The following is a 23,603-nucleotide window of genomic DNA, read 5'->3' as shown; positions in this document are numbered from 1 at the left end:
TCTAGCTGCTTACAATTATCTCTATCTATAATGAACTTGTTCGTGTAGTTTCAGTGGAAAATGTTAGTAAAAATTTACAAATTTTATGAAAATTGTTAAAAATTGATTGTAAAGGACAATAACTTCTTAGGGGGTCAAATTGACCATTTTGGTCATTTTGACTTATTTTTGAGTCTTAAATTGCTGTACATTATTGCTGTTTACAGTTTATCTCTATCTATAAAAATATTCAAGATAATAACCAAAAACAGCAAAATTTCCTTAAAATTTCCAATTTAGGGGCAGCAACCTAACAACGAGTTGTCCGATTCATCTAAAAATTTCAGGGCAGATAGATCTTGACCTGAACAATTTTACCCGTCAGATTTGCTCTAAATGCTTTGGTTTTTGAGTAATAACCAAAAACTGCATTTAACCTCCATGTTCTATTTTTTGCCGTGGCGGCCATCTTGGTTGGTTGGTCGGGTAAAAACACATAATTTTTAAACTAAATACATCAATGATGATTGTGGCCAAGTTTGGATTAATTTGGCCCAGTAGTTTCAGAGGAGAAGATTTTTGTAAAAGATCATGGAGATTTACGAAAAATGGTTAAAAATTGACTATAAAGGGCAATAACTCCTAAAGGGGTCAACTGACCATTTTGGTCCTGTTGACTTATTTGTAAATCTTACTTTGCTGAACATTTTTGCTGTTTACAGTTTATCTCTATCCATAATAATATTCAAGATAATATCCAAAAACAGAAAAATTTCCTTAAAATTACCAATTCAGGGGCAGCAACCCAACAACGGGTTGTCCCATTCATCTTAAAATTACAGGGCAGATAGATCTTGACCAGATAAACAATTTTACCCATTGTCAGATTTGCTTTAAATGCTTTGGTTTTTGAGTAATAACCAAAAACTGCATTTAACCTCCATGTTCTATTTTTAGCCGTGGCGGCCATCTTGGTTGGTTGGCCAGGTCAAAAAACACAATTGTTAAACTTAATACATCAATGATGATTGTGGCTAAGTTTGGATTAATTTGGCCCGGTAGTTTCAGAGGAGAAGATTTTTGTAAAAGATCATGGAAATTTACGAAAAAAGGTTAAAAATTGACTATAAAGGGCAATAACTCCTAAAGGGGTCAACTGACCATTTTGGTCAGGTTGACTTATTTGTAAATCTTAATTAGCTGAACATTATTGCTGTTTACAGTTTAACTCCATCTATAATAATATTCAAGATTATAACCAAAAACAATAAAATTTCCTTAAAATTACCAATTTATGGGCAGCAACCCAACAATGGGTTGTCTGATTCATCTAAAAATTTCAGGGCAGATAGAAATTGACCAAATAAACAATTTTACCCCATGTCAGATTTGCTCTAAATGCTTTGGTTTTTGAGTTATAAGCCAAAAACTGCATTTTACCCCTATGTTCTATTTTTAGCCATGGCGGCCATCTTGGTTGGTTGGCTGGGTAAACAAACACAAATTTTAAACAAGATACATCAATGATGATTGCGGCCAAGTTTGGATTAATTTGGCCAGGTAGTTTCAGAGAAGATTTTTGCAAAAGATCATGGAGATTTACGAAAAAAGGTTAAAAATTGACTATAAAGGGCAATAACTCATAAAGGGGTCAACTGACCATTTTGGTCAGGTTGACTTATTTGTAAATCTTACTTTGCTGAACATTATTGCTGTTTAAAGTTTAATTCCATCTATAAAAATATTCAAGATAATAACCAAAAACAGTAAAATTTCCTTAAAATTACCAATTTAGGCGCAGCAACCAAAAATGGGTAGTCTGATTCATCTAAAAATTTCAGGGCAGATAGATCTTGACCAGATAAACAATTTAACCTCATGTCAGATTTGCTCTAAATGCTTTGGTTTTTGAGTTATAAGCCAAAAACTGCATTTTACCCCTATGTTCTATTTTTAGCCATGGCGGCCATCTTGGTTGGTTGGCCGGGTAAACAAACACAAATTTTTAACTAGATACATCAATGTTGGTTGTGGCCAAATTTGGTTAAATTTGGCCCAGTAGTTTCAGAGGAGAACATTTTTGTAAAAGATCATTAAGATTTACGAAAAAAGGTTAAAAATTTACTATAAAGGGCAATAACTCCTAAAGGGGTCAACTGACCATTTTGGTCAGGTTGACTTATTTGTAAATCTTTCTTTGCTGAACATTATTGCTGTTTACAGTTTAACTCCATCTATAATAATATTCAAGATAATAACCCAAAACAGTAAAATTTCCTTAAAATTACCAATTTAGGGGCAGCAACCCAACAATGGGTTGTCTGATTCATCTAAAAATTTCAGGGCAGATAGATCTTGACCAGATAAACAATTTTACCCTGTCAGATTTGCTCTAAATGCTTTGGTTTTTGAGTTATAAGCCAAAAACTGCATTTTACCCCTATGTTCTATTTTTAGCCATGGCGGCCATCTTGGTTGGTTGGCCGGGTAAACAAACACAAATTTTTAACTAGATACATCAATGTTGGTTGTGGCCAAATTTGGTTAAATTTGGCCCAGTAGTTTCAGAGGAGAACATTTTTGTAAAAGATCATTAAGATTTACGAAAAAAGGTTAAAAATTTACTATAAAGGGCAATAACTCCTAAAGGGGTCAACTGACCATTTTGGTCAGTTGACTTATTTGTAAATCTTACTTTGCTGAACATTATTGCTGTTTACAGTTTAACTCCATCTATAATAATATTCAAGATAATAACCCAAAACAGTAAAATTTCCTTAAAATTACCAATTTAGGGGCAGCAACCCAACAATGGGTTGTCTGATTCATCTAAAAATTTCAGGGCAGATAGATCTTGACCAGATAAACAATTTTACCCTGTCAGATTTGCTCTAAATGCTTTGGTTTTTGAGTTATAAGCCAAAAACTGCATTTTACCCCTATGTTCTATTTTTAGCCATGGCGGCCATCTTGGTTGGTTGGCCGGGTAAACAAACACAAATTTTCAACTAGATACATCAATGATGATTGTGGCCAAGTTTGGATTAATTTGGCCAGGTAGTTTCAATTAAGATTTTTGTAAAAGATCATGGAGATTTACGAAAAAAGGTTAAAAATTGACAATAAAGGGCAATAACTCCTAAAGGGGTCAACTAACCATTTTGGTCATGTTGACTTATTTGTAAAACTTACTTTGCTGAACATTATTGCTGTTTACAGTTTAACTCCATCTATAATAATATTCAAAATAATAACCAAAAACAGTAAAATTTCCTTAAAATTACCAATTTAGGGGCAATAACCCAACAATGGGTTGTCTGATTCATCTAAAAATTTCAGGGCAGATAAATCTTGACCAGATAAACAATTTTACCCCATGTCAGAATTGCTCTAAATGCTTTGGTTTTTGAGTTATAAGCCAAAAACTGCATTTTACCCATATGTTCTATTTTTAGCCATGGCGGCCATCTTGGTTGGTTGGCTGGGTAAACAAACACAAATCTTAAACTAAATACATCAATGATGATTGTGGTCAAGTCTGGATTAATTTGGCCCGGTAGTTTCAGAGGAGAAGATTTATGGAAAAGATCATGGAGATTTACGAAAAAAGGTTAAAAATTGACTATAAAGGGCAATAACTCCTAAAGGGGTCAACTGACCATTTTGGTCATGTTGACTTATTTGTAAATCTTACTTTGCTGAACCTTATTGCTGTTTACAGTTTAACTCCATCTATAAAAATATTCAAGATAATAACCAAAAACAGTAAAATTTCCTTAAAATTACCAATTTAGGGGCAATAACCCAACAATGGGTTGTTTGATTCATCTGAAATTTCAGGGCTGATAGATCTTGACCTAATGGACATTTTTACCCCATATCAGATTTGCTCTAAATGCTTTCGTTTTGAGATATAAGGCAAAAACTGCATTTGACCCCTATGTTCTATTTCTATTGTTGATAGATCAAAACTTCGGATACAATTTATAAACAAGATACCTTAAGGAACATTCAGTTAAAGTTTGGAAGTATTTGGCCTAGTAGTTTCAGAGGAGAAGATTCTTGAAATAGTTTACGACGACAGACGACGGAGGATGCCAAGTGATGGCATAAGCTCACTTGGCCCTTCGGGCCAGGTGAGCTAAAAAGGACAACAAAGGACAAAAAGCAGCACATACACCAGAAAAAGTATAATCACAAAAATACTGAACTCCAAAGAAAATTTATAACAGAAAGGTCACTAACTTTATGTCAAAATCAAACGCTAAAACACATCGAACACATCATGCACATGAAAAACAACTGTGATATTCCCTACTTTAAAGCACATGATAAAACAACTGTGATATTCCCTACTTTAAAGTTGACTTTTTTGCCTAATCGTTTAGATATTTCCAATGGAAAAGACAAATAATTTTGTTAAACCTAACAAAAAACAAGTGAAACTGCGAGCTTCTGCTCCTTGATGATACTCCCGACAAAATACTTGACGGTTATCAGGAAGATGTTTGATGATGAATCTGAAAACACTGCACACGGTATATCTAACTCAACCCTAAAACCAAATTTCAGAAATCCTCATAATGTAGTTCATGAGAAAAATGTGAAGAACAAGTTCAACTTGGATGACATGTGTAAAACTATGTAAGTGTTGCATCAAACGGTATGGCTGACTTATACAAATTATATGTATATAAACCCTGAAACCAAATTTCAGAAATCCTTGCATTAAATGTAGTTCCTGAGAAAGATGCGACACAACATATTGCTGTTACGATCGGACTAACGGACTAACAGATAGACTGGTGGATGGTCTAATAGACATATAGAGGTAAAACAGTAAACCCTCATGTTCTTAAAACGGAGGTATAATACAATTTAATAGCAAGGGATGGATATGTTGAATGCTCATGGAACAAATGAAATACAAAAGTAACAGCATAAGTTATCATTTAAACAATGAAGCTTAATAATGCACAATATTTTACACTTATTTTGCCTATAATATATTTTCCCTATTCAAATGCACATTTGTTTTTTATGATTCTCTATATGTGCCTTATTCATGTTATTGAACATTTCTTGAAAACCTTTCGACGACTTTGTGGTTTTTGTTCTGATTTTATTTTGGGTATCTTTGGAATTGCACCTTTGTCTTCTGATTGTTGTGAACCTATTAGTGTGTCTCGATCAACATTCTCAGACTTTCCCTGACTCTGTGATTTCTGTTCTGGTTCTATTTTTGGTTTCTTTGGAATTGCACCTTTACTTTTCGATTGTTGCGGACCTGTCAATGGGTTCAGATCAATCTGTGACTTTCGCTGACTCTGTGATTCCTGGTCTGATTTTATTTTTGGTTTCTTTAGAATTGCACCTTCACTTCTCGATTGTTGTGAAACTATAAGGGTGTTCAGATCAATATTCTTTAAAACTTCTTCTAAACAACGTGCACCTCTCCCTATGTTAACTAAAGCCTGCATAAGGACACGTATTGTAGGTTTGATTTGTTGGTCTTCTCTCCACTTCAATAATACGACCCTATTCTGTTCTGCTAAGTCAGAAGGATTGTTGCTCTGTATATTTTCTAGGGTAGGAATTGACAGTTCAATTTCAGTGCCAAGTTGGAAAAACACTTGACCAATTAATGGAGCTAATGTATCTAGAATTTCATCTGTTGGAATGAAATCCAAGTAATCTGCTGGAATATCTGAAACATCATTTTATAATTATTTCTTTTTAGAATACTGCAAAGTTCATTGATCTGTGAAGATTTAAATGAAATGAAATAAGCAGTACCTTGTTTAATTGAGGTCTGGAGCTGGCATGTCAGAAAATGACAGAGAAGTCCTGTGTTAATCAATGTGTCATTGTCATTTTGATTAGTCTCTTTTGTTACTTTTTCTTAAATCGGACTCGGACTTTTTTAAACTGAGTTTTACTGTGCATAATATTTTGTGTTTGGATTTTTTACTACATGGTCTAGAGGTAAAGGGGATGGTTGAGATAACAAAAACATGACCTCTTGCATTTTTGCGCCTGTCCTTAGTCAGGACCCTCTTGTCTTTGTTAGTCTTGTATGATTTTTAAATTCAGTTTCTTTTATATATTTCCGAGTTGATGTCCTGTACCAAGTCAGGAAGATGGCCATTGTTATATTATTGTTCGTTTCTGTGTGTGTTGCATTTTAATGTTGTGTCGTTTGTTTTTTCTTATTTTTGAGATATTAAGATAAGACGTGGCACAGTACTTGTCTATCCCAAATTCATGTATTTGGTTTTGATGTTATATTTGTTATTCTCGTGGTATTTTGTCTGATGCTTGGTCCGTTTCTGTGTGTGTTGCGTTTCGGTGTTGTGTCGTTGTTCTCCTCTTATATTTAATGCGTTTCTTCGGTTTTAGCTTGTTACCCCGATTTTGTTTTTGTCCATGGATTTATGAGTTTTGAACAGCGGTATACTACTGTTGCCTTTATTTAGTATGACGTCCATTATTACTGAACTAGTATACATTGTTGTTAAGGGGGCAGCTGAAACCCATTGGTGAGCTGCAGCAGTTTTCTGCTCTATGGTCGGGTTGTTGTCTCTTTGACACAATTCCCAATTTTAATTTTTAATTTTAATTATTAAGTGACTGTATTTCTACTTACCTGTTTCTGCTTTGATGATTCTTCTTACCTGCAAACAAAAATTAAATATTTGCTTTTATGCATTTACAAAAAAAGATTAAAACCCTATTGACAACAATACTTGATGTTATATATTTACTGAAACAAACATAAAAAGTATATGTATTTCATATATGTTGGCATACGTCAGAGTTATTATGAAACGGACAATTTGTTAGCATGTTTGTAAGGCAAGTGCTGAAATCATAAATGCTAGAATACAACTTTCTCTATACTAGTGAGATTGGTTTTTAGCAGCACTTCCACCGTTGTCTTATTCCTTCCTATTCATCAATTTCAATATTATACTAGATTTCCAGGAATTCTATAACTCCCAAATTGTGCATTCAATGGCTGACATAATGTTACTTTTTGCATGCTTCAGGAGCAAGACGACAAATGTCAACAGAAAAGTAGGACCGTCTCAATATTTCAGTGGACCTAAGTGTTTTGATGGGTTCCTGTTGGATGCTTGTCCAATCTTTCATTATACGTGATACAGTTTTCTTTTCTTTTTTTTTCCTTTTCCTATTATTTACTTTGATTAAAACCTTGGTATCTTATAAATTTATTGGAAAATTTCAAGACATTTGTCTTCAAAGAATAATAAAACTAACAGTTTTTCATTCAAAGACGAAATGAAAGAGTCTTTAAACAAGAGGCTCTTAAGAGCCTGAATCGCTCACCTTAATTTTTTTGGTTAAATCTCTCATCAATGATTATTTTGGCTTTTCAATTTATTTAAATGTTCTTTGAATTGTCCTATTTTCTTCAAAAGCAAAAAAAAAATAAAAAATTCTCCTATGTTCTATTTTAGCCATAGGAGCTATGTTTCTTGACAAACAAGGAAATAAAATGTAAAATTTATACTAGATACTCTGAAACTCATTTAGCCTAAGTTTGGCTGAAATTGATACAGCAGTTTCAAAGGAGAACATTTTTCAATAAGTCAACATGATGAACAAATTGTGAAAAAAGTCTTTAAAGGGCAATAACTCCTTAAGGGGTCAATTGACAATTTTGGTCAAATCGACTTATTTGTAGATCTTATTTTGCTTAACATTTTTGCTATTAACAGTTTATCTGTATCTATAATAATATTCAAGATAACAACCAAAAACTGCAAAATTTCTTTAAAAGCATCAATTCAGGGGCATTATACCTGCATAACCAGTTACCCGATTCGGCTGAAAATTTCAGGACAGGTAGACCTTGACCTAACTGCTGGAGTTTTTGAGATATAAGCCAAAAACTGCATTTTAACCTGTGTTCTATTCTTAGCCATGACGGCCATGTTTTTTGACGAAATAGAAAATAAAAAACATACTTTATTTTATACACCCTACTGATCATTCAGTTGAAGTTTGGTTGAATTTGGTTGAGTAGTTTTAGAGGAGAAGATTTTTTAAAATAAGAAAATATGATGATCAAATTGTGAAAAATTGTCATTAAAGGACAATGACCCCTTAAGGGGTCAATTGACAATTTGGGCATAGATTACCTTACCCGTATTTGGCACAACTTTTTGGAATTTTGGATCCTCAATGCTCTTCAACTTTGAATTTGTTTGGCCATATAAATATTATGATATGAGTGTCACTGGAGTCTTATGTAAACGAAACACGCGTCTGGTGTACTAAATTATAATCCTGGTACCTTTGATAACTATTTACACCACTGGGTCGATGTCACTGCTGGTGGACGTTTCGTCCCTGAGGGTTTACCAGCCCAGAAGTCAACATTTTGGTGTTGACATAAATATCAATAATGTGGTCATTTTTATAAATTTCCTGTTTACAAAACATTGAATTTACGAAAAACTAAGGATTTTCTTATCCCAGGCATAGATTACCTTAGCCGTATTTGGCACAACTTTTTGGAATTTTGGATCCTCAATGCTCTTCAACTTTGAACTTGTTTGGCCATATAAATATTTTGATACGAGCGTCACTGATGAGTCTTATGTAGACGAAACGCGCGTCTGGCGTACTAAATTATAATCCTGGTACCTTTGTTAACTATTGGTCATATTAACTTATTTGTAGATCTTACTTTGCTGATCATTTTTGCTGTTTACAGTTTATCTATATCTATAATAATATTCAAGATAATGACCAAAAACTGCAAAATTTCCTTAATATTACCAATTAAGTGTCAGCAACCCAACAATGGATTGTTTGATTCATCTGAAAATTTCAGGGCTGGTAGATGTTGACCTAATGAACATTTTTACTCCATGTCAGATTTGCTCTAAATGCTTTCGTTTTTGAGATATAAACCAAAAACTGCATTTAACCCCTATGTTCTATTTTTAGCAATGGCGACCATGTTTGTTGATAGATCAAAACTTCGGATACAATTTATAAACTAGATACCCTAAGGAACATTCAGTTAAAGTTTGGAAGTATTTGGCCTAGTTTTAGAGGAGAAGATTCTGGAAATAGTTTACGACGACGACAGACGATGGACGCCAAGTGATGGCATAAGCTCACATGGCCAGGTGAGCTAAAAACTATACTATGTACGAACTTACTTGACACAAAACATGGGTCGATATACCCATGTTGATCAGAGCTTCTGACAAAGTTTTGAAATTGGATTTAGCTTTCATCTCTTTCCACTTTGATAACAGTAAAAATTTGGCAACCTGTATATCTTTAGGATGATTGTATTCAACATCTTTCCATATCCTAAGCATTCCAAGATGTGTAACTAATTCATGCATTTTATTTGATTCGCAATGGTTTGTAAAACGCAACAGTTCAATATCACTTGGTGTCTTGCTTAAAGCGTCATCGCTTAAACCTGAAATACACAATGCAATCATGATCTTTACCTTCAAAAACATCATTAATACATAAATTCAGATGATTATATGATGTGCATTACTCAACCAGCTAAACATGAGGAAAAGTGCTTAAAAAAATATGTAAGGGTTCTGCGGAACCCAGTTTCTCAGCTACTTTTGCTGTTAATCGCAGACTCTACAAAAATGTGAAAAAACATTAATAAAAATATTCCTCTCAATACTATCTTTTAATTGTAAGAAGCTTCTGTCCAAGTTTGGTGAAAATCTAGGATAGTTTATGAATCTAATAATTATTTTAAAAACTTAAACTGCAGACAATGTAATGTCAACCAGAAAGGCAAACTAAGTTCCTTATAAGTAAAATACGAATAAACAGGTACATATTGAAACAAAATTTCCTACTAGATACTAGCTTTAGAAGATCAACAGGTTTTACAACACAAGTCACCATTTAAAGTACATAGAGGGACACGTAAACAAACAGACGAACAGGTTTAACAACACAAGTCACCATTTAAATTACATAGAGGGACACTTAAATAAACAGATGAACAGGTTTCACAACACAAGTCACAATTTAGAGTACACAGAGGGACACTTAAACAAACAGATGAACAGGTTTCACAACACAAGTCACCATTTAAAGTACACAGGACACTTAAACAAACAGATGAACAGGTTTCACAGCACAAGTCACAATTTAAAGTACATAGAGGGACACTTAAACAAACAGATGAACAAGTATCACACCACAAGTCACAATTTAAAGTACATAGAGGGACACGTAAACAAACAGATGAACAGGTTTCACAACACAAGTCACAAATTAAAGTACATAGAGGGACACGTAATCAAACAGATGAACAGGTTTCACAACACAAGTCACAATTTAAAGTACATAGAGGGACACTTAAACCAACAGATGAACAGGTTTCACAACACAAGTCACCATTTAAAGTACACAGGACACTTAAACAGATGAACAGGTTTCACAACACAAGTCACAATTTAAAGTACATAGAGGGACACTTAAAAAAACAGATGAACAGGTTTCACACCACAAGTCACAATTTAAAGTACATAGAGGGACACGTAAACAAACAGATGAACAGGTTTCACAACACAAGTCACCATTTAAAGTACATAGAGGGACACGTAATCAAACAGATGAACAGGTTTCACAACACAAGTCACAATTTAAAGTACATAGAGGGACACTTAACAAACAGATGAACAGGTTTCACAACACAAGTCACCATTTAAAGTACACAGGACACTTAAACAAACAGATGAACAGGTTTCACAACACAAGTCACAATTTAAAGTACACAGAGGGACACGTAAACAAACAGATGAACAGGTTTCACAACACAAGTCACCATTTAAAGTACACAGGACACTTAAACAAACAGATGAACAGGTTTCACAGAACAAGTCAACATTTAAAGTACACAGATGGACACTTAAACAAACAGATGAACAGGTTTCACAGCACAAGTCACAATTTAAAGTACATAGAGGGACACTTAAACAAACAGATGAACAGGTTTCACAACACAAGTCACAATTTAAAGTACATAGAGGGACACTTAAACAAACAGATGAACAGGTTTCACAACACAAGTCACCCTTTAAAGTACACAGGACACATATACAAACTGATGAACAGGTTTCACACCACAAGTCAATAATTAAAGTACATTGAGAAACAATTAAATATACAGATCAATAGGTTTAACAACACAAGTCACAAATTAAATTACATAGAGGGACACTTAAATTTACAGATCAACAGGTTTCACAACACAATTCATAACTTAAAGTCAATAGAGGGACACATATACACAAACACACGTTTCTACAGATTGGAATTATTTTGAAGTGTTACAATATTTACCTTGACATTCCTCTTCACACTGTTCTTTTGTCTATAGAAAAATTAATATGAAAATTATTATTTCGAATAAAATATTATAAATACGTTTTGAATGCGCATTATATTTTTAAATTCAACTGATATTAAACAGCGGTCATTTTGAGACAAAAATAAATAATCTTTTGTTCTTCATTTTGTGTTGATCTTTCATCTGTGTTTCGATCAAGCAAGGTTATACTTACTTTTTATGTGAAAAATGATTGATACACGAAGGAATGGAATAACAGACACACAGATAGATTAATTGACAGAGAAAACGATTACAAATTACTTCTAAACAGTATTTTTAGGCAGCATAATTCGAACATCATGAATATAAATTGATGCAAAGTCTGCAATATAGAGATCAACACAAAAAAAAAGTAAGTTTACAGTTAAACCAGTGTAGAATGATAAGAAAATCAAGAACATAAATTGATACAAAGTCTGCAAGATAATGCTCAAGACTATAAAATAAGTAGGTTTATATATTAACTATAATACAATTACTTGCTTAACCTCTTGGATTCTTATTATATTCTATGATTAATGTGTGTATAATTTGATTATGTTTCTCATTTGATTGTTTCCCTGATATGTAAAACACACCTGATCTTGATTCCAAACATGCCAGTGTCTTCTTTTGTGTGTTTGGTTATGTTTGTCACAAATCCATCCATTGGTCTGCTTGGCTTCTTCTGCACTGATGAAGCATTTTAAATTTGAACATGAATATTCAATGTGAAATGGCGATTGTTGGCTGCGTTTTGCATGGACTGTGGAGTGGTAGAAATCTGAGATTCTTTCCATTGTTACAACCAGGCATTCTTTAACACCTGTAGCTATATCAGGTACGATTAACCCGGAGGAGGTTCTGTGAATGATGAAAAGGAGAATCTTGTTGCCCTCAACGCATACAACGATGTCATGTGATTTGTCAAATGATAAACCAATAAATCCTGAGAACAGGAGTTGTCTCCCTTCATACTGCTTCAGAGTCCACATGCTAAGACATGCACTGATCAGACGATTTGGTAGGGCTGGTGGTATAATAGTGCCTTTAAATAAAAATGCTAAGCATATAGCTCTCTCTGGTGTACATTCTTTGTCCATGAAGTTGGTGGTATTTCTCTCTGTAACCATACAGGGAACAAAGAAGTTTTCCACTGGTAACCGACTTCCTGTAGATGTATCATATCTCCGTTGCTCTGCTAGGATATCTAAATAAATCAAGCTGTTAAATATAAACTCTTTGTATGGCAATATTGCACTGAAATCTTTTTGCTCCCAGATTAGGTAGAGGTCTTCCCGTCTTATGGTCCCATATTTTGACATTCTTTTAAAAGTTTCATGAATTTTCTTTTCCTCTGGCCAAAATACTTTATCTGCAAAATATAAAAAAACATAAAAAACGCTTTAAAAAGAGGATGATTGGGTTTGATTGCCGATGTAACAACCATCCACCAGAGACCAACCAACTTGAATGCAACTCAGGTTAAATATGTAATTAATCAATGTTCACTTTAAAGCAAATTTAATCTTGTTTTAAGCAAAATATGAAGGATCTCATAACCTTCATAATTTGGAATGACATGAATACCTGTCACAAATCAAAACCTCTGCGTTAAGTATTCACATAAAGGAACTCATAACCTCTTTAATAAGTATGGACATAAATACCTGTCATAAAGGCCCCTAACTTTCATAATAAGTATTGACATAAATACCTATCTAAAAGGACTTCATAACCTTCATACTAAGTAGTGATATTAATACCTATCACAAAGGACTTCATAACCTTCATACTCAGTAGTGATATTAATACCTACCACAAAGGACTTCATAACCTTCATACTAAGTAGTGATATTAATACCTATCACAAAGGATCTCATAACCTTCATACTAAGTAGTGATATTAATACCTATCACAAAGGACTTCATAACCTTCATACTAAGTAGTGATATTAATACCTATCACTAAGGACTTCATAACCTTCATACTAAGTAGTGATATTAATACCTATCACAAAGGACTTCATAACCTTCATACTCAGTAGTGATATTAATACCTACCACAAAGGACTTCATAACCTTCATACTAAGTAGTGATATTAATACCTACCACTAAGGACTTCATAACCTTCATACTCAGTAGTGATATTAATACCTATCACAAAGGACTTCATAACCTTCATACTAAGTAGTGATATTAATACCTATCACAAAGGACTTCATAACCTTCATACTCAGTAGTGATATTAATACCTACCACAAAGGACTTCATAACCTTCATACTAAGTAGTGATATTAATACCTACCACTAAGGACTTCATAACCTTCATACTAAGTAGTGATATTAATACCTATCACAAAGGACTTCATAACCTTCATACTAAGTAGTGATATTAATAACTATCACAAAGGACTTCATAACCTTCATACTCAGTAGTGATATTAATACCTACCACTAAGGACTTCATAACCTTCATACTCAGTAGTGATATTAATACCTACCACTAAGGACTTCATAACCTTCATACTAAGTAGTGATATTAATACCTACCACAAAGGACTTCATAACCTTCATACTCAGTAGTGATATTAATACCTACCACAAAGGACTTCATAACCTTCATACTAAGTAGTGATATTAATACCTACCACAAAGGACTTCATAACCTTCATACTAAGTAGTGATATTAATACCTGTCACAAAGGACCTCATAACCTCCACCATGAGTAAGGGGTTGATGATTACGAAATCTTTAAGTTGTGGAGTATCAAAGTACACAATCTTCCCCAAGGAGTGGTGGAAATTTAGGAAATCTTTGAGTTGGTCTGGGGACAATACAGACACCTTGCTTATAGCATTCAATTCTTCTACATCCTTAAATGACAAGATTTGTTTTCCTTCTGCCACCAGCTCTGCAATCTCGAGTTCAAGGGGAACACACGCATTGGGCATCTTCTCCCCCCAACAAGGATGTTCAAATGTAAGTTCTGTGATGGCTTTCTTCAGGACTTCAATTTCTGTATCTGTGTTATCCCTTGCATTGACAAATATCCGTTGTGTTAGGACAAGATGGTTTCGTCCTTCGTGGTCCTTGAACAATTCCTCTACTCCATTGTACAACTCCTCACGCCTGGACTCCACATCCTCCTTCAAAATGATAATTTACGATATGACATTATCAATTTTTAAAATTATATTTTTTTTTTAAAAGTTGATGATAGTAAAGTAAAAAGAGTAAAAAATAGTAAAAGAATTTTACAAACAATGCATGTTTTTTTTTTTGTTTTTTTTTTTTTATAGAATACAGTGGTTTACAAGATAAAAGACAAAACTTGCATCTTACTCCTATGTTCTATTTTAAGCCATGTCGGCAATCTTTTTAAACTAATTACCGTAATGATGATTGCAGCCAAGTTTGATAAATGTGGCCCAGAAGTATTGACTGTTTTGTATATCTGGCCATATTGATCAGTTTTGCTCATTAAAGTTTCTCTTGATCTGTTACTGTTAATTGATAATAGGCAAAAATGAGAGAAATGTGAAAAAAAACTCATCATTAAGGGGGATTTTTCCAATAAGGAGTCCACTGTCGTTTCTGGCCATAGTACCTTATTTGTAGATATAAAAAAGAAGATGTGGTATGATTACCAATTAGACAACTCTCCACTAGAGACCGAATGATACAGAAATTAACAACTATAGGTCACTGTACGGCCTTAAACAATGAGCAAAGCCCATACCACATAGTCAGCTATAATAGATATCAAAGGTACCAGGATTATAATTTAGTACGCCAGACGTATAAAAGGCCCCAAAATGGCAACGTAAAACAATTCAAACGAGAAAACTAAAGGTCTTATATATGTATAAAAAATGAACGAAAAACAAATATGTAACACATAAACAAACGACAACCACTGAATAACAGGCACCTGACTTGGGATAGGCACATATATACAGAATGTGGCGGGGTTAAACATGATAGTGGGATCCCAACCCTCCCCTATCATGGGACAGTGGTGTAACAGACAACATAGAGACGAACTATAAAAGTCAGTTGAAAAAGGTTTAACCCATCAGATAATACAAATACTATAAATACAAGTGGACGTAGCCGGATACTTGTACATCCCAACAACATAGAGACACCAAGTACAGATCTGAGAGTACTCAAAGCCACTAACAACTAATAAACCAGATGCTCCGCAGGGCGCAGCTTTATACGACCGCAGAGGTAGAACCCTGAACGGTTGGGGCAAGTATGGACACAACATTCAAGCTGGATTCAGCTCTAAATTTTGATTGTGATTAAATAGTTGACACAGCATAGGTTTCTGACACAAAATGAATGTGGTCTAATGAACTTAAAAAATTTTTTTTTGCCTTTGAGCAATTCACTATGCTGTTGAATATTAAGGTGGCTCGGGACTATTCGACTGCACATATTTTCACGCATGAATTACAAAAGTATTTGTCGTAATTTTTTTTAATATTTTGATTGATTAGAAATATTAAATCATTGTAGTTATGTGACTAATAGAACATTTTCGTTATTATCGGTATTTTTTAAAGGGTCAAAATGACATTTCACCCATTTTTACCATTTTCCCGCCCAAATTTGGGTTGTTAGGCAAAATAATTTTTTTTTCTTATCGGTGACCTATGTTTTTTATTGGCTCATTCTTTGAAGCTGTATTCCAGCTTTTCATATTACAGATTTGGAACAATTGTCATAGAACGTTTTTTTGATATTCCGAAAAAATATATATCAACACCTCTATTTCCCCTATCATTTCATTGAAAAATGGTCCCTTTTACGTACCTGTTTAAAAGTAAAATATTGAGCTTAAATGGTCCTTGACCCCCAATTTTTTTCGACCAATTTGATTCATTTTCTATAAAGAATAAAATAACCAAAAATACGGCACTTCTGATAGAAACTTCGAATACGCCCGAGCCACCTTAATCCTCTCAAAAAATTGTTTGAAGAAATTTTCTTTTTATTTATGAAATCTGAAATGAGAAAAATTGATCCCTCCCCAATTTTTTTTCACATCCCCCTTTCCCTTATTCCAAAACTGATCTCAATTCAAATTTCTAATGGAGTTTGCAACAAAAACTGCATATTTAAATACATCATAAAATATTAAAATGTAAAAAACAAGAGGCTCTCAAGAGCCTGAATCGCTCACCTAAATTTTTTTGGTTTAATCTCTCATCAATGATTATTTTGGCTTTTCAATTTATTTAAATGTTCTTTGAATCGTCCTATTTTCTTCAAAAGCAAAAACAAATTATTTTCTCCTATGTTCTATGTTTCTTGACATACAAGGAAATGAAATATAAAATTTATACTAGATACTCTGAAACTCATTTAGCCCAAGTTTGCCTGAAATTGATACAGCAGTTTCAAAAGAGAAGATTTTTTAAAGTAAGTCAACATGATGAACAAATTGTGAAAAAAGTCTTTAAAGGGCAATAACTCCTAAAGAGGTCAATTGACAATTTTGGTCAAATTGACTTATTTGTAGATCTTACTTTGCTGATCATTTTTGCTGTTTACAGTTTATCTTTATCTATAATAATATTCAAGATAATGACCAAAAACTGTAAAATTTCCTTAAAATTACCAATTAAGTTGCAGCAACCCAACAATTGGATGTTTGATTCATCTGAAAATTTCAGGGCTGATAGATATTGACCTAATGAACATTTTTACTCCATGTCAGATTTGCTCTTAATGCTTTCGTTTTTGAGATATAAGCCAAAAACTGCATTTGACCCCTATGTTCTATTTTAAGTAACGGCGGCCATGTTTTTTTATGGATCAAAAATCAAAGCACACACTTTGTGCAGGATAATCTAAGGAACAATCTTGCTAAGTTTTAACCAAATCCATTCAGTAGTTTCAGAGGAGAAGATTTTTTAAAATTAGCAAATATGATGAACAAATTGTGAAAAATTGTCATTAAAGGACAATAACCCCTTAAGGGGTCAATTGACAATTTTGATCATATTAACTTATTTGTAGATCTTACTTTGCTGATCTTTTTTGCTGTTAACAGTTTATCTTTATCTATAATAATATTCAAGATAATGACCAAAAACTGCAAAATTTCCTTAAAATTACCAATTAAGTGGCAGCAACCCAACAATGGTTTGTTTGATTCATCTGAAAATTTCAGGGCTGATAGATCTTGACCTAATGAACAGTTTTACCCCATATCAGATTTGCTCTAAATGCTTTCGTTTTTGAGATATAAGCCAAAAACTGCATTTGACCCCTATGTTCTATTTTAAGTAACGGCGGCCATGTTTTTTGACGGATCAAAAATCGAAGCGCACATTTTGTGCAGGATATACTAAGGAACAATCATGTAAAGTTTTATTCAAATCCATTCAGTAGTTTCAGAGGAGAAGATGTTTGAAAAATTGTTAACGACGACAGACGATGACGACGACGGACGCCAAGTGATGAGAAAAGCTCACATGGCCTTTTAGGCCAGGTGAGCTAAAAAGTGCTTGTTATTATCACCAAGGAAAAATGAGGTATTTTTCCTTGGCAATATTTTTGAATAGTTTTGTATAAATAAATCTATATTTTCTTTATTTCTTTAAGGATGAATTAAAGTGTTAGAATGTCAACATGTCAAAACTAAGTAAAGGCTAAATGCAAATAATTCACATTTCAAAGAGAATATAATTAGACTGTCTTTCTTAATTCTGGATTAGGGATTAAGGTTAACTTGAGGTAAAGCTATTAGCACCTTCAAAATGTTACAATAAGACTGTAATTAGCTATTTCCTATTTAAGATAAAATACAATAGAAGTTTTATATTTTTGTTACATAATTTTATACTGTGACTATACATTGTAATTGATAAAAAGGTATCTAAGGGGCCATATTTTTAATAGCAAGGTTTTAAATAATTACCCTCCCCTTTTTGGGAGTTAGGTATTTTGATTGGTCAATTTACGATGATATACATGAAATGATTATTGAAATTTGGGAGATGTGTTTTAGAAAGAGACTTGGATAGATTAACTTTATGTAATTTAGAGATTGGATAATTTTAGGTTTTGTCACATCATGGTGACTTAGTTGCATATTCGTATAACTTGTGTTGTAAATATGAATGCTTATCTTTTCGAGAATAATTAATATACCATCATTGAACTTAGTGTTTTATTGTGTTGTAAATATGAATGCTTATCTTTTCGAGAATAATTAATATACCATCATTGAACTTAGTGTTTTATTGACTTCTTGTGCGTTATATGAAGAAAAACCAGACAATGCGTTACCTATATGCTCTACCATCATTATTTAGAGTTAGTTCCCCTACAAAATAATATGATCAGAACTGGGTCGCAGAATGTCAGCTAGTTCCCCCACTTATTAACATGCGATCCGGTCCGGTCATAGAGTGGTTCGAGGACCCGGCTTTGTTTCTCGTGAAGAAGATGCTTGCTGAACTTTAAGGACTAGTGCCATAATATAGAAGACCTCCAGGACAGGAAACCGTATAGGAATTTAGCTATTTACTTATTCCTTGGTAACTGCAGAGGGTGAGTAAAGCCTACTATTAAATCACCTGTGACACTTTTATATATAATAATTATTTATTTTATTCAACATATAATTAGGTCAAATAAGTGATAAGGCTTATATTTCTCATCCCTCCTGAAGTCTAATATTATATTATTAAAATGGCAAAGTCTTTTGAGTTCAAAAACAACTTCATGGCTAATGTAGAAACAGCTATTGTAAATTATTCTAACAGGTTCAGATTAAAATAATTGAAAATTATGCAAGGGTTAATGGCAATGATCCAAGTCTGTACTAGTACCTTACCAAAACTGGGTAGGTTATAGGTTCTGCTTTAATCGAGCTTTTGTTCTTAAAAAGACATGCTTGTATAAGTTTTTAGGAATCTATTTACTTATCTCAGCACTGTTCATGCTCTTGTCCTAGACAAAGACCAAGAAATTCATTTTTTTATCCCCATAGTATTGCAATTTTGTTGTTGTTGTTGTTCATATCATTCAACACTAAGATACAAGTAATAAGAAATAAATTAGAATTGACAATGATTGTTTAATGTGATAACAAATATTTTAGGAACAAATTTTATACTGTAGAGTAAGGGTTGGTCTCATCAACCAAACCTTACTTCTTACAGGCAGTTTAGTATGGAAGTGACGACTCCATGCTGAATTATTATCAAATTCAGGAAATTTATTTTCAATGATTTCTAAAGATTAGGATACATCAGTGTTGTTTTTGGTTTTTGAAGTATTATAATATACCAGTACCGGTATATTTAATCAGTCAGTTATTAAAGTTGAACAATTAGTTTTAACCCTATATTACTAAAGTAAGGTGTTAGTTACCCTCAAGGGTTTGTACTTTATAGTTTTTAATAAATTCAAAGATCAACTAAAGAATAATATTAATGCTATGTACATGTAGATACTAAACGTTACTTCATTAATGAAAACTCTGTTCATTGCTGTTCAAAGAGCTAAGAATATAAATAGTATTTCCAGTTTAAGATTATATTAATATTTCAAGTACTTAAGGCCAAAAAAATATTGTCACAAGGTGATTTAAGTAAGCTGTGTCTCATAATACTCAGTAGTATGGAAGAAGTTTCATAACATTTGTACACTAATACAGTTAAGACTATTTCAGAGGATTCTAGTACAGAAAAGATCCAGAATACAAGACATTTCCAAAGTTAATTGCAGTTTAGCAATCAAGTTTCTGTGCTTTGCTCGTGGGAAAAAGATTATATTGAGCCTCATTCTAGTGTCGGTTCATCAAGCTTGTCAAATATTATATAAAAGAAAAATTCATTAGGTTATGGATTTCATGTTACATTTCGGAATATGTAACATTTCATTGTGTGTCTTTTTTTAAATTTCCATGTGGATATGGATTTCAAAAGTTTTACATTCGTTGATGTAAAACATCAGTGGATCAGGTGAATCTCCATTTGGATATAGAATTCACAGTTTACATCCGTCATATGTAAACTTCTTTAGTTTCATGCGGATTGAAACTACAAAGGTCAGGAAAACCATATATTAGCTATGAATCGCCATGCAAATATGGGATTCCCAATTTACATATATCTAGCCTATGTAAATTCAAAAGTTTCATGCAGATTGAAACTTCAAACCAGGCTACTGGTTGGTGTGGAGCAAACATTTTTGGATATGAATCGCCATGCAGAAATGGGATTCAGAAGTTTCATGTGGATTGAGACTTCAAACCAGGCCACTAGTTTATGCCTATAAAACATCTTTCAGGTACCACTCTCTTCTGAGAGGAAGGTTTGTTTATGTTTCCAGAAGATTTTGTCGTGTTCGCGCAACAGAGTAGATATGTACATGTACCAAAAGAAATCAGACCAATAGACAATTGCCAAAAGATTCGTATCAATAGATTCATATCAAAAGATTCATATCAAAAGAAGCAAATCATAAGACTGTGTTAAAATAACTATTCATTTCGTTAATAATGAGATTTATGTCAAAGGATTCATATCAATAGAAGCCAAAACCAAAAGATTTGAATCAATAGAAGCCAAAACCAAAAGACTGTGTTCAGATTACTATATAGATATAGGAAGATGTGGTGTGAGTGCCAATGAGACAACTCTCCATCCAAATAAGAATTTAAAAACTAAACCATTATAGGTTAAAGTACGGCCTTCAACATTTTTTGTACAATGACGTTAATAATGATATTCATGTGCATAATTCAGAATGTGTTTACTTTCAATTATAATATATTTTCAACTATTGTAGAACAATTTGCTTTGCCATGCCATGATATAATTTTAAGTTAAATAATGTGGGTTGCCATGTAGTCTATATATTATGTACAAGGAAAAATGAGGTATTTTTCCTTGGCAATATTTTTGAATAGTTTTGTATAAATAAATCTATATTTTCTTTATTTCTTTAAGGATGAATTTAAGTGTTAGAATGTCAACATGTCAAAACTAAGTAAAGGCTAAATGCAAATAATTCACATTTCAAAGAGAATATAATTAGACTGTCTTTCTTAATTCTGGATTAGGGATTAAGGTAAACTTGAGGTAAAGCTATTAGCACCTTCAAAATGTTACAATAAGACTATAATTAGCTATTTCCTATTTAAGATAAAATACAATAGAAGTGTTATATTTTTGTTACATAATTTTACACTTTAACTATACATTGTAATTGATAAAAAGGTATCTAAGGGACCATATTTTTAATAGCAAGGTTTTAAATAATTACCCCCCCCTTTTTGGGAGTTGGGTATTTTGATTGGTCAATTTACGATGATATACATGAAATGATTATTGAAATTTGGGAGATGTGTTTTAGAAAGAGACTTGGATAGATTAACTTTATGTAATTTAGAGATTGGATAATTTTAGGTTTTGTCACATCATGGTGACTTAGTTGCATATTCGTATAACTTGTGTTGTAAATATGAATGCTTATCTTTTCGAGAATAATTAATATACCATCATTGAACTTAGTGTTTTATTGACTTCTTGTGCGTTAAATGAAGAAAACCAGACAATGTGTTACCTATGCTCTACCATCATTATTTAGAGTTAGTTCCCCTACAAAATAATATGATCAGAACTGAGTCGCAGAATGTCAGCTAGTTCCCTCACTAATTGACATGCGATCCAGTCCGGTCATATTATCACTGAATGGTAAAGATTGTTTTAATTTATCAGTTGGTAGTAAAAGTGAAAATACATTGTATATTGTATAAAACAATGATTTAAGTTGATTCAACTACTATTCTGGACAAACAAAGATAACTCCAATTGAAAATTTCTTGCTGTTGCACAATATTGTGCAATTAGATATTTCTTGCTATTGCACAATACTGTGCAATTGAAAATACTTGCTATTGCACAATACTGTGCAATTGAAGATTTCTTGCTATTGAACAATACTGTGCAATTGAAAATTTCTTGCTATTGCACAATACTGTACAATTGAATATTTCTTGCTATTGCTGAATACCGTGCAATTGAAAATTTCTTGCTATTGCACAATACTTAATATAATAATTTTGAATCCTGATTTGGACTAACTTGAAAACTGGGCCCATAATCAAAAATCTAAGTACATGTTTAGATTCAGCATATCAAAGAAGCTCAAGAATTTAATTTTTGTTAAAATCAAACTTAGTTTAATTTTGGACCCTATCGACCTTAATGTAGACCAATTTGAAAACAAACCAAAAATTAAGAATCTACAATCACAGTTAGATTTGGCATATCAAAGAACCCCAATTATTCAACTTTTGATGAAATCAAACAAAGTTTAATTATGGACCCCGATTTGGACCAACTTGAAAACTGGTCAATAATCAAAAATCTAAGTACATTTTTAGATTCAGCATATCAAAGAACCCCTGCAAGATTTAAATTTTTGTTAAAATCAAACTAAGTTTAATTTTGGACCCTTTGGACCTCAATGTAGACCAATTTGAAAACGGGACCAAAAATTAAGAATCTGCATACACAGTTAGATTCGGCATATCAAAGAACCCCAATTATTCAATTTTTGATGAAATCTAGCAAAGTTTAGTTTTGGACCCTTTGGGCCCCTTATTCCCAAACTGTTTGGACCAAAACTCCCAAAATCCATCCCAACCTTCCTTTTATGGTCATAAACCTTGTGTTAAAATTTCATAGATTTCTATTTACTTATACTAAAGTTATGGTGCGAAAACCAAGAAAAATGCTTATTTGGGCCCCTTTTTGGCCCCTAATTCCTAAACTGTTGGGATCTCAACTCCCTAAATCAATCCCAACCTTTCTATTGTGTTCATAAACCTTGTGTTTAAATTTCATTGATTTCTATTCACTAATACTAAAGTTATTGTGCAAAAACCAAGAATAATGCTTATTTGGGCCCTTTTTTGGCCCCTTATTCCTAAACAGTTGAAACCAAAACTCCCAAAATCAATCTCAAACTGCCTTTAATGGTCATAAACATTGTGTATAAATTTCATAGATTTCTATTTACTTATACTAAAGTTATGGTGTGAAAACCAAGAAAAATGCTTATTTGGGCCCTTTTTTGGCCCCTTTTTCCTAAACTGTTGGGATCTCAACTCCCAAAATCAATCCCAACCTTTCTTTTGTGTTCATAAATCATAAACCTTGTATATCAATTTCATTGATTTCTATTCA

At 32.9% G+C, this 23,603-nt stretch overlaps 2 protein-coding genes across 2 annotated transcripts in view; both read right to left on the bottom strand.

The window, feature by feature from the left end:
- Positions 1–4,912: 4,912 nt before the first annotated feature.
- LOC134700855 (uncharacterized) lies at positions 4,913–9,365 on the bottom strand. The gene is made up of 3 exons (XM_063562012.1): positions 9,177–9,365; positions 6,626–6,653; positions 4,913–5,686 (listed from the first exon to the last, which is right to left on the bottom strand). The coding sequence occupies exons 1-3, from the start codon at positions 9,339–9,341 to the stop codon at positions 5,043–5,045; spliced, it is 837 nt and encodes a 278-aa protein (XP_063418082.1). The 5' UTR covers positions 9,342–9,365; the 3' UTR covers positions 4,913–5,042.
- A 1,958-nt stretch (positions 9,366–11,323) lies between these two features.
- The window catches only part of LOC134700854 (uncharacterized), a 60,700-nt gene continuing 48,420 nt past the window's right edge, over positions 11,324–23,603 (bottom strand). The window contains exons 7-9 of the mRNA XM_063562011.1: positions 14,075–14,528; positions 11,977–12,752; positions 11,324–11,380 (exon numbers count right to left, since the gene is read on the bottom strand). Of these exons, the coding sequence (XP_063418081.1) occupies positions 11,324–11,380; positions 11,977–12,752; positions 14,075–14,528 (1,287 nt within the window). The remainder of the gene's footprint in view (positions 11,381–11,976; positions 12,753–14,074; positions 14,529–23,603) is intronic.

Source organism: Mytilus trossulus, unplaced genomic scaffold (genome assembly GCF_036588685.1).
Source record: "Mytilus trossulus isolate FHL-02 unplaced genomic scaffold, PNRI_Mtr1.1.1.hap1 h1tg000174l___fragment_3__unscaffolded, whole genome shotgun sequence".
Lineage (NCBI taxonomy): Eukaryota > Metazoa > Mollusca > Bivalvia > Mytilida > Mytilidae > Mytilus > Mytilus trossulus.
This window is presented reverse-complemented; position numbering and strand designations above follow the sequence as displayed.

What these genes read in the sequence shown, in the direction of transcription:
- LOC134700855 (XM_063562012.1), bottom strand. Translation starts at nt 9,341, where the DNA reads ATGCTTAGGATATGGAAAGATGTTGAATACAATCATCCTAAAGATATA. An exon ending in CGACCCATGTTTTGTGTCAA is followed by an intron (nt 6,654 to 9,176) that starts GTAAGTTCGTAC and finishes TTTTGTTTGCAG; the next exon opens with GTAAGAAGAATCATCAAAGC. An exon ending in AATCATCAAAGCAGAAACAG is followed by an intron (nt 5,687 to 6,625) that starts GTAAGTAGAAAT and finishes ATGATGTTTCAG; the next exon opens with ATATTCCAGCAGATTACTTG.